Source organism: Lampetra planeri, chromosome 10, assembly GCF_965212315.1.
Source record: "Lampetra planeri chromosome 10, kcLamPlan1.2.h2, whole genome shotgun sequence".
Classification (NCBI taxonomy): domain Eukaryota; kingdom Metazoa; phylum Chordata; class Hyperoartia; order Petromyzontiformes; family Petromyzontidae; genus Lampetra; species Lampetra planeri.
This window is the reverse complement of record NC_136116.1, coordinates 15,120,523-15,133,132: the sequence shown is the minus strand read 5'-3', so window position 1 is coordinate 15,133,132 and position 12,610 is coordinate 15,120,523. Positions and strand designations below refer to the sequence as shown.

General features: G+C 58.7%; 1 protein-coding gene across 2 annotated transcripts in view; it reads left to right on the top strand.

Moving 5' to 3' along the window:
* Positions 1-11,737, top strand: part of BMPER (BMP binding endothelial regulator) — a 41,621-nt gene extending 29,884 nt beyond the window's left edge. Inside the window, exons 10-14 of one of the 2 annotated variants that reach the window (XM_078598419.1) lie at positions 1,499-1,606; positions 4,433-4,484; positions 5,169-5,519; positions 5,903-6,236; positions 10,552-11,737. In XM_078598419.1, coding sequence (XP_078454545.1) covers positions 1,499-1,606; positions 4,433-4,484; positions 5,169-5,519; positions 5,903-6,236; positions 10,552-10,855 — 1,149 coding nt within the window. In that variant the 3' untranslated portion in view covers positions 10,856-11,737. Of the gene's footprint in view, positions 1-1,498; positions 1,607-4,432; positions 4,485-5,168; positions 5,520-5,902; positions 7,811-10,551 lie in introns of those variants that run through there. The other variant, XM_078598418.1, reaches the window with a different exon arrangement.
* Positions 11,738-12,610: the final 873 nt, after the last annotated feature.

The window sequence follows — 12,610 nt, the reverse complement described above, 5'->3', positions numbered from 1 at the left end:
TCGCGTTGTGTCTGTCGCGTTTGTCGCGTTGTGTTTGTCACGTTGTGTCTGTCGCGTTTGTCACGTTGTGTTTGTCACGTTGTGTCTGTCGCGTTTGTCGCGTTGTGTTTGTCACGTTGTGTTTGTCACGTTGTGTTTGTCACGTTGTGTCTGTCGCGTTTGTCACGTTGTGTTTGTCGCGTTGAGTTTGTCGCGTTGTGTCTGTCGCGTTGGCATTTTTGGTTATCCTGGTGTCAACTTATGTTGGCTGCCTCTTTTGAGCGTGCACATCTGTTCAGAGTGATTCGGGGTGCTTGAGGCAACTTTAAGAAATGAGGGGTGGGCGGGTGGTGGCGGGGGGGGGGGTGACAGGGGGGGACTCTGCAGCAGCCCACGAAGGTGGCATCGAAGCTCAGGTCACTGGCCAACGTCACTCGGACCGACCCCCTGTTGGGGGGTTTAATCCTGACGCGGCGCAACGGTGAACTTGGAGCATCTGACCTGAGTTGAGGAGCCAAGTACGTCTCCCTTCATCAGGGATATGTGCTGTCACAGGTCAAAGGTTGCTGTTCTTAATTAGTCCCGGTAGCTAATAATCCATCAGACATTAGACTGGCAGTGCGAAGCTGTGGATGAGAGGAGCCCCATTTGGCTGCCTCCTGCGACGCACGTGTCGAGGTACCGCTGGCGAGGAGCACTCTGAAGTCGACAGTGTCAGCTGTTAGCTCTGCCTGCGAAGCAAACACAGATCTCCAGGTTCATAACCACCGCACCACCGCACCACCGCTGGCCTGTGTGTGGGTTTAATAAAACAAAAACTCATAATCAACAAGGGAGAACTTCGCACTGTCTTCAAGACATTTCTCGTCAAGAGGGATGATGCTCGGCACGTGTTTCACTCGCTGCTGATTGAGTAAGTTCACGTGTGGGTGGCGAGCGGAGAGCCGGGAGACACTCCACGCACAGAGGGGACACAACTCGACACGGCAGCTGTGGACACGCACAGCTCTCATTTGGAAGACATTTGGGGGGTGCGTTCATATTCCATTTTGATTCATAATTGATTTTTGGGTTAGGCCACGCAATGTCAAATCAATGAGAGGAAACGCGTGTTCAGTATTCACTCTTGTTAGGGAATACAACTGGAGAAGGTTTTCTCAGTTTACCTCCACAACCATACACACAAACATGTGTATATATGTACAAACACGTGTGTATATATACACACAAACATGTGTATATGTACAAACATGTGCACGCTAGCTCTTAAGGCGGTGAAATATAATTGCGCGTTTGACAGTTGCGACCGGGGCGTGACGTTTGCCCGTTCCGTCGCCCGCCGCTCACAGTCGCGGTTATGTCTCGTTGTCTCTCTTTGTGTTTGTGTCTCTTTGTGTCTGTGTCTGTTTGTGTTTGTGTCTCGTTGTCTCTCTTTGTGTTTGTGTCTTGTTGTGTCTGTTTGTGTTTGTGTTTGTGTCTCTTTGTGTCTCTTTGTGTTTGTGTCTCTGTGTGACGCAAGGATGGGGAGAGCTGGAGGCCCGAGGTGTGCACCTCCTGCGTGTGCCACAACGGCAGCCAGCGCTGCCAGCCCATCCAGTGCCCCCCCACCGTCAGCAGCTGCCCCCACGTGAGTCGCGAGCCTCCTCCTCCTGCTGCTGCCCCCTCCCTCCCTCCCCTCTGCTCCCTCCCTCCCTCTCCCCCCTCCCCTCCTCCTCCCCCTCCCTCCCTCTCCCCCCTCCCCTCTGCTCCCTCCCTTCCTCCCCTCCCTCCCTCCTCCTCGCTGCGCTGGGAGAGTCGCCCTTGTAGGAGTGCGCACGCAGGCTCCGTGTGTATCCTCACTCATCGCCACGTCCACTGGGGGGCAACGGATTCGGCATCTCCATTCGTGCCCCCCCCCCCCCCCCCACGATGATCCGACCAGCCGAGTGAAATCCCCGCTCCGCCTCGGCTCTTACCACCTCGCGTGGGTAAGAGGTCACTTCAAGGGATCTCAGCAGTAGTTCCGGACATCAACTTCCGTGGGCCGCTCTGGGACACGGGGTGACGTGCTGCTGCTGCTGTGTGAGTGTTCCACGTGTGGGTCTTTCCCCGTCTCGTCATCTTCACGCTCGTTGACTCTCTTCCCCCGGCCTGCACCACGGCGATTCGTGCGCCCGGCCTCAACGCGCTACGATGAGGCTGATGGATGACTCCCGAAGGCAGTTTAGACGATTGTCTTTTTAAACGCAATGATTACAAAGTACGGGTTTCCGATGCGGTGGGATGTTAATCAAAATCAGCACCTAACCACATACATTATAAATACATTGCATGCATCGATTTAAAATAAGATGCTTATTAAATGAATCGATCAGTTGATAAGTTGATTGATTTGACGTGACTACTTTACCCATCGTTATTCAAACGCAACGCTTTTCGAGCTGTGATTACAACTCCACCCGGAGCCCTGCGATCGCTACCCCTCGGCTTGTTGTATAACTCGAGGGAAAGCTTTGCATCGCAAACATTTTCAAACATGCGTAGGTCATCTTGATGTTTAAATCCTGGAGTGTGCATTCTGTAGCAGATTAGAACCCCCGCGCCACTTGCAGCTCTCGGCCCAGAGGTTATGGAATTTATTGTTTTTGCACTCGGCGCTGATCTGCTTCAGACGGAGCCATCCTCTTCATGGGTCCTCTCTCTGCCTCCTGAGCACGCGTCGCTTGCGCCCGTGACCCGTGCCCGCTCTGTCAAGCGCCTGACCTTTAGGAAAGATACAGTCGCCCCTTCTTATTTTTCCAAAGTGATGGAGGAAGTGCTTGATGAACCCTAATTGCCCGAGGCAATAACGGCGGTATGTCAAGGCCATGGCTAAATGCCCTCTTACACTCTAAGTGCCTCACTGGAATCCAGAGTGCTCTTTTTAAGGATTCTGTTTTATCAGCACACATTGCTTTCGATACCCCGCACACGATCGCCGCTTTACAGCTGCGAATGACAAACGCGTTGATAACTAAAGAAAAACCTCCATAAAACAGAGGAGACTGCACAACTTTGAGACAGCGACACTGACAATTCTGCCGACTCTTTTTCCTTCCTGATTCCTTCTCCTCTCTCTCTCTCTCTCCGTGAGGGATGAGCTAACCGGGTCTCGCGGCTGGCTGAACGGCGGGACGCATGTATCGCTGGAGTATCGACGAGCCGCCAATCGGTTTCGCTCCTCCTCGTACACTTTTGCCCTTTTTTATATCGCTATACCGTTTATATTTCCACCTCGGGCAGAAAGGCGAAACGGCAAAACGCCAGAGCTGCACGGCACATGCGCCGAGAGATGAGCGTTGGGCTGTGAGCGTCGGCCAACTCACAGCCAGCGTGCGCCTCGCGCGAGTCGCCCTCGTCGGAGTGCCTTGTGGCTGCGGGCCGAGTGGGGGGGGGGGGGGGAGCTTTCGTCTCTCGCCCCTCCGTGTGAATGTTGTCAAACGAATCGCTCACCGGGGAGTGAATGCCCGCTCCGTGCGGTGACCTTGAGGATATCTCGTGCACGTGGGACGCGACACGTTCCTGTCGAGCACTCGCTCGCACGGTGCACGTTGAAGCGCTTGTGAATGACCTGGCGTGACCTAACACGGGCTGAGTCATCTTTGATCCCCCACCTCATCACATTTTTATTAATCGTGATGAACCTCAAACGTATAAGGATTTAATTAATAACAATTAGTGGAAACATTCTCATCCAGCTTTCAAGCCACTGCTGAATGAAGTCCTGTGTAGGGCATTAGGGTTGCCTGACCATACTGCACCACGCTGGTCAGTGCAGATTGGCGAATGGCAGCCAAGGACTGGTCCAATGGAGGGAGTCATCGCTTGCCCCGGTGGCGAGGTGTTAACTACCTCGCCTGGTATGCAGGAGGTCGTGGGTTCGATCCCGACCCTGAAGATGCCTGCTGCTGTATATCTGGAGTTTGCGTGTCTCTCTCTCCCCTTGGTCGTGTGGATTCTTCTCCGGGTCCACCGTTTTTTCCCTCCACATTTAGAATCAACGTACGTTTAGAGTATTTGACTGCTATACATTTCCACGTGATAAGCCACTTCGTTGAGCTATCATATGTAGCCAGGTTGCTTCTGAAAAAGAGCCACATAGCTCAGTGGGCCTTGCCTGGTAAAATTAAAACATTGTTTAGTTGATAGTTTAGTTGATAGTTTAGTTGATAGTTTAGTTGATAGTTTAGTTGATAGTTTAGTTGATAGTTTAGTTTATAGTTTAGTTGATAGTTGAGTTTATAGTTTAGTTGATAGTTTAGTTGATAGTTTAGTTGATAGTGATAGTTATCACTCGGTGCTCGGTGGCAGTGAGGATCGTGGGAGAGAGGCGAGAGCCGCTCGGCTTCGCGTGCGCACACGGCAACGTCGACGGCACTCCGCTGTCCGGACGTGCACGTGCCAGATTCTAATTGGCGACCCTTTGTCCTTCCAGGGAAAGGTTTTGACCCAGAAGCCGGACGAATGTTGCCTCAAGTGCGCCGAAAGTAAGTCTCCTCTGTCGCCCTGATGACCAAAGGCGTCCCACGGAGTTTTCCTCGGCAGCGGAGGCGCCCCGCGTGGGCTGGGGCGTTGCCGTCACAACGGTTGGAGCCCGCCCAACGAGATCCCTCATCCGGGATCCGTGGCTTGCCGGGGCCGTGAGCTTTGAAACAAAAACTTTGCGGTCCTGCGGTGCATTTAGCCGTCCTGATTTGAATATCGACGACGCGAGCAAGTGTGCGATGCGGTGGAGGGGGGTGGTGGAGGGGGAGTTATTATTTGGCAGGAGTTTTACGGTCGTGTTCACGGATCAGAGAGCGATCCGTTACTGCTGACGCACTAGCCCTGATAGCGGAGTCAGGAGGGGCGCTGGCACCGAGGTTGCGACGTTGAACGGTCGCTGTGCGGCGTGCGGAGCGAGTGAAACGCGACTCCTCTCGCCGCCCGCTCTGACCTGGCCGTTGGCACGACGAACGCTCAATGTTCAGTTTCAATGGACGGAGCCATCGATCTCCACCATTGCCCCCCCCCCCCCACCGGATCCGCCACTGCCCATTGCGTGAGACCGTGTGACGACGTGAGATGTGTCGACACTCACCGTACACGCACGACTGCACGCACGACGAGGGTACGCGAAGCGCGCGATGTCCCTCCTCGACGCTCACGCTCGCCCGCCCGTGCGTGCGCAGAGCCGGGCGTGTGCACGGTGTTCGGCGACCCGCACTACCGCACCTTCGACGGCAAGGCCTTCAACTTCCAGGGCACGTGCCGCTACACGCTCGCCAAGGAGTGCTCCCCGCCGGCGCGCGCTCCTCCCGCCTGGACGCCGCGCGTCGAGGTGGTGGTGCACAACGACGCGCGCCGCACGCGCTTCTTCTCGTGGACGCGCGCCGTCGAGCTGCGCGTCGCCGGTGCCACCGTCACGCTGATGCAGCACCTGCGCGTCGCGGTCAACGGCACGCGCGTGCCGCTGCCCTTCGAGGGCCGCGGCTACAGCGTCAACGCCACGGGGCAGCTCGTCACCGCCAGCACCGCGCTCGGTGAGCTCCCCGGCGGGCCGTGGAGGAGGAGGGGGGGGGGGCGTTGAGATGTTACCGCATATATCGAGCGGTGACGACGATGACGATAAAGAAGTCTTCAGGGGACTTGAAAAATGTGGTGTAGCGGTTGGCGCGCTGCGCTACGAACCCAGCGACCTGAGCTCGATTCCCAATCACGGCCAACGCCAGCGACGTAGCCGTTGCGGTGCGTAAACATCACCACTGGGGAGACAAAGGCGGCCGGGCGTGGTGCTGGCCACCCACCCCCTCGTGTGCCGTACCCGGCTTTCATAGGTGCTCACTAACAGCACTTGCCCCAACAGTCTGTGAAGGCTATACGGGTGCTTTTCGTCTTTATCTCGTGCGTGCGCCTGACCGTCCAGGCCTGTCAGTGACGTGGGACGGCGACAGCTTCGTGGAGGTGACGGCGTCGCCGCACCTGCGCGGCCGCCTCTGCGGCCTGTGCGGCAACTACAACGGGCACCGGCGCGACGAGCTGCTGGGCGGGGACGGCCTCTTCCGCCCGGACGTGGAGGAGTTTGCCGAGTCGTGGCGCGACTCGCGCGAGCCCTGCTCGGGCGCGCCGCGCGTCCTGGCGCCGCACCTCTGCTCCAAGTCGGCCAAGCACCGCGTGCGAGCGCACCGCGAGTGCCGCAAGCTCAAGTCGTGGGACTTCAAGAAATGCCACAACGTCATCGACGTCATCCCCTTCTACAGGTGCCACGCCGCGGCCTTCGCTCGCTCGCTATTTGTCTGCCTGTCCCTCCGGCCGGCCGGAAAAACAAAAACGAATGAGGTACCGGACGTTGAATGGCCATCCTCGTCCACCAATGGGTGCTCCCCTCTTGTGTGTGACCCCCCCCCCCCCCGCGCCCATACATCCCCTCTTGGGTCGCCCCCTCACCCGCGCCCCCCCCCACCCCGTTTGCCGGTCGCTTGTGCGTCCCCTCCGCTCTGCGCACAAGGCGGCACGTGGCCAGACAACCAGCAAAACTTAAAAAAAACTTTTGTATGTATGCAAGTTGAACTTCTTTCGCACCATACGTAGACAACCGTGCTAATTAGGTGTGCGGGGGAAGGACAACAAACACGTAGGCTTTCGCGACCAGTATTATTCATAATAAATGTTGTGGATTCACTCTTCAAACACACCGGTGGGCTGAATATGTAACGAATTGGCGTTTTGTTAACGTGCGTTTAAATATATTAAATATATTTTTTCTAATTATTTTTGTAAAAACAATCTGCTAAATAAATTATGCACTTAATTTTTATGTAACAAAATTTATACTGCATCAAATTATGAAAAGGTAATGGACCAAGTGTGCAGGAACCCCTTGGCTGGAATTCTTCGTCACGGTCTGGTTCAGGCTCGACTCCGGCTCAAGTGAGCGCCTGCTTAACCCGAGCCAGGCGTGGGCACGGTCCCGGCCACGCTCAGGACTTCAATGAGCCCGAGCCGAGCCACGGGCAGAGCCGTGCCTCGTGAGCCACGACTCTGCCCAACACTCGGGCACGACGGCAAAAAGCAAAATCGCTCTTCCGTCTCCCCGCGCCGTTTCCAAAGGGCACCTCGCCGCTCCCTTGCACCGTGCGCCTTGGCCCAGAGCACCAGCGTGGAAGCGGTGAATTAAATCACTGTCAAGTGACACAACAATGGAACGTGCCTCGGTTAGCATCGAGCTGCAGACCACCCATTCAGCCACGCTCCCGGCGGGTTGCCTCGGCTCTGGTGCAAGTCCTGGCTCACGGCTACCGTGGGGGGGGGGGGTGGGGGGGGAGTGGGACTGGCTCACTCAGTTTTCGTGCACTGTGGATTTCTGGAGCTGATGAGCGCGGGCCCCCGAGTCTCCCCCCAGTGATCGGAGGCAGCCGCGGGGTTCTCCCCAACATCACGGCAGGTGGGAGCGCCGGGCGGGAGATCGACGTTAGAAATCGGCGCGTTCAGGATCTGTTTGCTATTTTTGGGTAACGGATGGAGTTTACGTTGTCGATTTGAAGAAATAAGCACAGCCTGCACTCGGGTCCCCGCGCGACAAGTGAGAGCAGATGAGCGAGGGACGCGTGGGGAGGCAGCAGAGTTGAGCCGGAGTCGAGAGAGCGAGTAAGCCCAATTAAAATAATTGGGCTTCGAGCAAGCACCATGCAAGCTACCGCTGCTGCGGGGGCTCTCCGCACAGCTGCGTCGCGGTGGTTCTGCATCGTTTGCCTCCTTCAATCCCGTTGGTAAAACAACTTTCTTGAAGCATGTGATCGGTTGTTTGTACGTTTAAATATTTATTGATGGGTTTGTGGCATAGCGGAGGGGAGCGGCGGGGTGTTGGTTGGGGGTTAACACCGCAAACACAAAACACACCGAGGCAGAGTTACGAAGAAGCGGCGGCGGCGGTGGCGGCGGTGGCTGCCCGGTGAGCGAGCGAGGAGCGATACCTCGGCAGGAAAGCAAACACGCTGTCCTCCGCGTGTTTGCCCAGCACCAAGCGCCGTAAAAGGCACCGCACTATTAATCTGCGTGCACCTTCTCGGAGGCCACGAGCGCCGCCGGTCCGTCTCGCGGTGAGCGGAGCGGGGGGGACCTCGCGTCGCGGCCGACGGCGTGCACGGCACGCACGGCGCGCACGGCACGCACGGCACGCACGGCGCGTCGCGCTGACGCCCGCGGGCGAACCCCGGGGACCACCCACGCCGCCTCCCGGCGCACCTCCACGCAGCGGCCGGAGTGGCGGCGAGGTGGAGGTGGAGGGGGAGGAGCAGGAGGAGCGCACCGCGCCGAAAGACAAAAATGAGGCCACGGCGGTGGACCGAGCGAGGCGGCGGAGTGGTTTGTGTCGGCACGCCGGGGGTAGGGCCCGCTGCGGGGGGCTGTGGGGGGCTGCGGGGGGTCGCGGGGGTCCACCGCACACCGCGCTGCTGTTCCACGTGGCTGAGAGACTCCCGCAACATCATGGGCAGGCAACATCGTGTTGCCGCGACGCCCGATTGTGCCGCTGGCCAATCCTTGTATACGCGGGATCGCCCGAGCAGTGGGCTCAGCACCGGCCGGGGGGAGGTGCTACGTAGATTCAATGTCATCATCGTCGCGTAGTTCACGTGAGTTAAACACGTGTTGCATTGGGTTTGTCACTTCTGCGTTCAGTGTGGTGATTATCGTCGTACCGTGCGAGCGGTTGCCGAGTCACTGTGCTGCTGTGACGTCACCGGTAGCCACAGGGACCCCACGCACGAGGGGGAATCCCCCTCCAACTCCCACAGCGCAGCGTTGCCTCCACCACAAGAAATAGGATTAGTGGGGGAACACAGCAGTTTAGTTCCCTGTGTGGTGGTGGTGGTGGTGGTGGGGTGGTGGTGGGGGTGGAGGTGGTGGGGGTGGTGGGGGTGGAGGTGGTGGTGGTGGGGGTGGAGGTGGGGGTTGTGGTGGTGGAGGTGGTGGTGGGGGTGGAGGTGGTGGTGGAGGTGGTGGTGGTGGTGGGGGTGGTGGTGGTGGTGGGGGTGGAGGTGGGGGTGGTGGAGGTGGTGGAGGTGGTGGGGGTGGAGGTGGTGGTGGTGGGGGTGGAGGTGGGGGTTGTGGTGGTGGAGGTGGTGGTGGTGGTGGGGGTGGAGGTGGTGGTGGTGGAGGTGGTGGTGGTGGTGGGGGTGGAGGTGGTGATGGTGGTGGGGGTGGTGGTGGGGGTGGAGGTGGTGGGGGTGGAGGTGGTGATGGTGGTGGTGGTGGTGGTGGGGGTGGAGGTGGGGGTTGTGGTGGTGGAGGTGGTGGTGGTGGTGGGGGTGGTGCTGGGGGTGGTGGTGGTGGTGGGGGTGGAGGTGGGGGTGGTGGAGGTGGTGGGGTGGTGGTGGGGGTGGTGGTGGGGGTGGTGGTGGGGGTGGTGGTGGGGGTGGTGGTGGTGGAGGTGGTGGGGTGGTGGTGGGGGTGGTGGGGGTGGAGGTGGTGGTGGTGGGGGTGGTGGGGGTGGTGGTGGTGGTGGTGGGGGTGGAGGTGGTGGTGGTGGGGGTGGTGGTGGGGGTGGTGGTGGTGATGGTGGTGATGGTGGTGGGGGTGGTGGTGGGGGTGGAGGTGGTGGGGGTGGAGGTGGTGATGGTGGTGGTGGTGGTGGTGGGGGTGGAGGTGGGGGTTGTGGTGGTGGAGGTGGTGGTGGTGGTGGGGGTGGAGGTGGTGGTGGTGGTGCTGGGGGTGGTGGTGGTGGTGGGGGTGGAGGTGGGGGTGGTGGAGGTGGTGGGGTTGTGGTGGTGGGGGTGGTGGTGGGGGTGGTGGTGGTGCTGGGGGTGGGGGTGGTGGTGGGGGTGGTGGTGGGGGTGGTGGGGGTGTTACCACCGCTAGATCTCTGCCCCGATTTTCCTTCACACTCCACGTTGTTCTGTGACAGGGACTCTCGCCTAAACCTTTCTCTTTTCAACCCCACTACGAGTCAGGCTAATTGCTCTAAGCTTTGATGAAACGTCCCTATACAGGAAGCCAAATACATGTTACAGTTCATTTCATGTTAACTTCCAGATGGATTGCAGTGTTTATGGTTTGTGGAAATTCCGCGATTATTCAACGTGTGATTTACAAGTAAGAACGCATTTCCTTTTCCGAGGAATTAACCAAATGAACGTGATTACACACACAGTCGAACGGCAGGCCGCTAGTGGTGGGGTAAAGTGTGGGTATTCCCATCCCCAAGGTGTTTGGCCCTGCATGGACGAGTAGGTCACACTGCAATCTCTAGGGGCTTCCTAGGACTCCCTAGAGGAAGCCTTTCCGCCAGCAGCGACGTGAGTGATTGCGCATTTGCCTGCTACCGAAACGGCAGCCGTGATTTGTCTTCGCAAGTTCGAGGATATCGCCGTGAACTCATGAACCCACCGTTGCCGAGGAATTCACCGAATGAACACGGACACAAAGACGAGGACCCCCCAGTGTACCCGACACAGGCCGTGTAGGGTAAGTTCCGTTAGCCAGCACCTAAGAGGGCCGGGCACGGGGCATGCGTCAGCCGGTACACACACACACACCGCGCTCAAGTCCGCCGCCGTGCGTGTGTGTGCGTGCCAGGTCGTGCGTGATGGACATGTGCGAGTGCCCGCTGCACAAGCGCTGCTTCTGCGAGCCGTTCCTGGCGTACTCGCGCGCGTGCGGCCGTGAGGGAGCCCCCGTGCGCTGGGACCCGCTGCTGCACTGCCAAGGTGAGAGCGCGCCACTGCTCACAAGCACGCGGAGAGGGAGATCCCCCGCGGAGCCGTCAGCAGGCTGCCTGGGCGAGTGTGTCGTCAGCGAACACTCAATGGAGGGCGGCATGGCGCACGAGGGGTGGGTGGCCACCACCATGCCCCCGCTGCCTTTGTCTCCCTCGTGCTGATGTTTACACGCTATAGCGGGTACTCATTTACGGTTGAGTTGACCTAAAGGAGCCCCAGAACCAGTGTACATATTCGCCACTGTTACTGGTCGTTAACGCGGGAATTGGTTGCTGGGTTTGCGCCGCTGCTGCTCCTCCCCACAAACGCACGCGCACACATTCATGTAACGCGGAACATAAAAACACGATTATAACCAATTAAGAATGTTATCATCATCATCGGGCACAAAGATTCAAGGTTGTCTTCAGCTGTGGAAGCATGGTGACACTTCCCGCGTTGTGGTTAGTCCAGCGACATGGGGCTTCGCTGTTTTAAACTCAACAATAAAACCGCCGTCATTTACACAACAAGCGGCGGTGAGTCCCAAGACTTGTCCAGGGCGGTGCTGCCCTGGGGGTGCTGCTGCTGCTGCATGTGGAAGGAAACTTGAGTTCCTGGAGAACCCCCCACGTGTAACGAGGAGATGAACACTCAGACTCCCTGACCCTGTGGCAAGACTCTGAGCCAGCAACAACGAGGCCCCGAGGTCCAACCCAGCAGCCACGGGGGCTCCACCCGCTGCGTCTCGTGCACTGCGAGTGCGGCGCTGCCAGAGAGTCGCCAGCAACCTCACAGCCAAATTAACTAATTGGGCACCAAATACCCTGCAACAGAACTATACAAATTGCTCTGGAATTTTAAAGAGCCGTAAAGGTGCATCCCTGCAATAGCTTTCTTCACGCCACTGCTGCTGGAACTGCCTCCACGAGAGGGAGGCTCTAGAGGGTATTTGGCCTACTCTTCTATGCCGGTCAGACGACTTGGAAGGGGTATGCGTACCCACGCTTTACACCACCACACGCGACATCACGATCGATTAACCGTGCCGGGACCCATTTCCACCGCTGGGTATGAACGCGACGGCGCTTTTGAGCGGCAGCTTTGCGCGAGAGAGGTGCCACAGCGCGCGTTGCGCAAGAAACAAAAACCCAAATAGCGTCCACCCTGACGACGTCACGTGCCGTCCGCGTGTTCCCGCAGAGCCGGTGTGCCGTCACGGCGCCGTGTGGTCGGCGTGCGGCCCGGCGTGCCCGCGCAGCTGCCGGGACGGCAATGCGGTGCCGCCCGCGTGCCAGGAGCCGTGCGTGGCCGGCTGCCACTGCCCGGCGGGCGCCGTGCTGCACCAGGGCCGCTGCATCGCGCCGGCGCTGTGCCCCGCGCCGTGACCGCCCCGCACGGCCGGCTCGGAGGAGCGCCCACCCCCCCTACACACCCCCTCTCTCTCTCTGCCGGCGATCGGATGTGGGCAGCGGGCGACGTTGTTGTCGTTGTTGGAAGCTCGTCTGAGTTTGGCGACAGCGGTGGTGCAGGCGGTGCTGCTGCTGCTGTATTTATCGAGTGCGCTGTGTGGGGGGGCCGTGTGCGTTACTGGGTGGAGAAGCGGTGGCATCACTCTCGCTCAGCGCGTTCGTTTCACAGAGCCCCGCTCGCCGCCGCCAGTAAGATGTTCTCAACCTACATGCCGTGCATGCGTTGCCATGTTTGTACTTGAATGACGATATAGCAAGTGTTCAAACTTGTTCTAATTTAACGGTGCTTTTATTCTTCACGAGACAAAAATCAAAAAACCACGAGGAAACAATTAGCGGCCCTTCGGTCAGGTGGGCGAGAGACGCCGCTGCAGGTGACTCGACGGGCGGAGGGCCACGTGCGAGGGTGCACGCGACACCCCCGGGGCAGCGCCGGCGACGCTGAGCGCGCTTCAGCAAACGGTC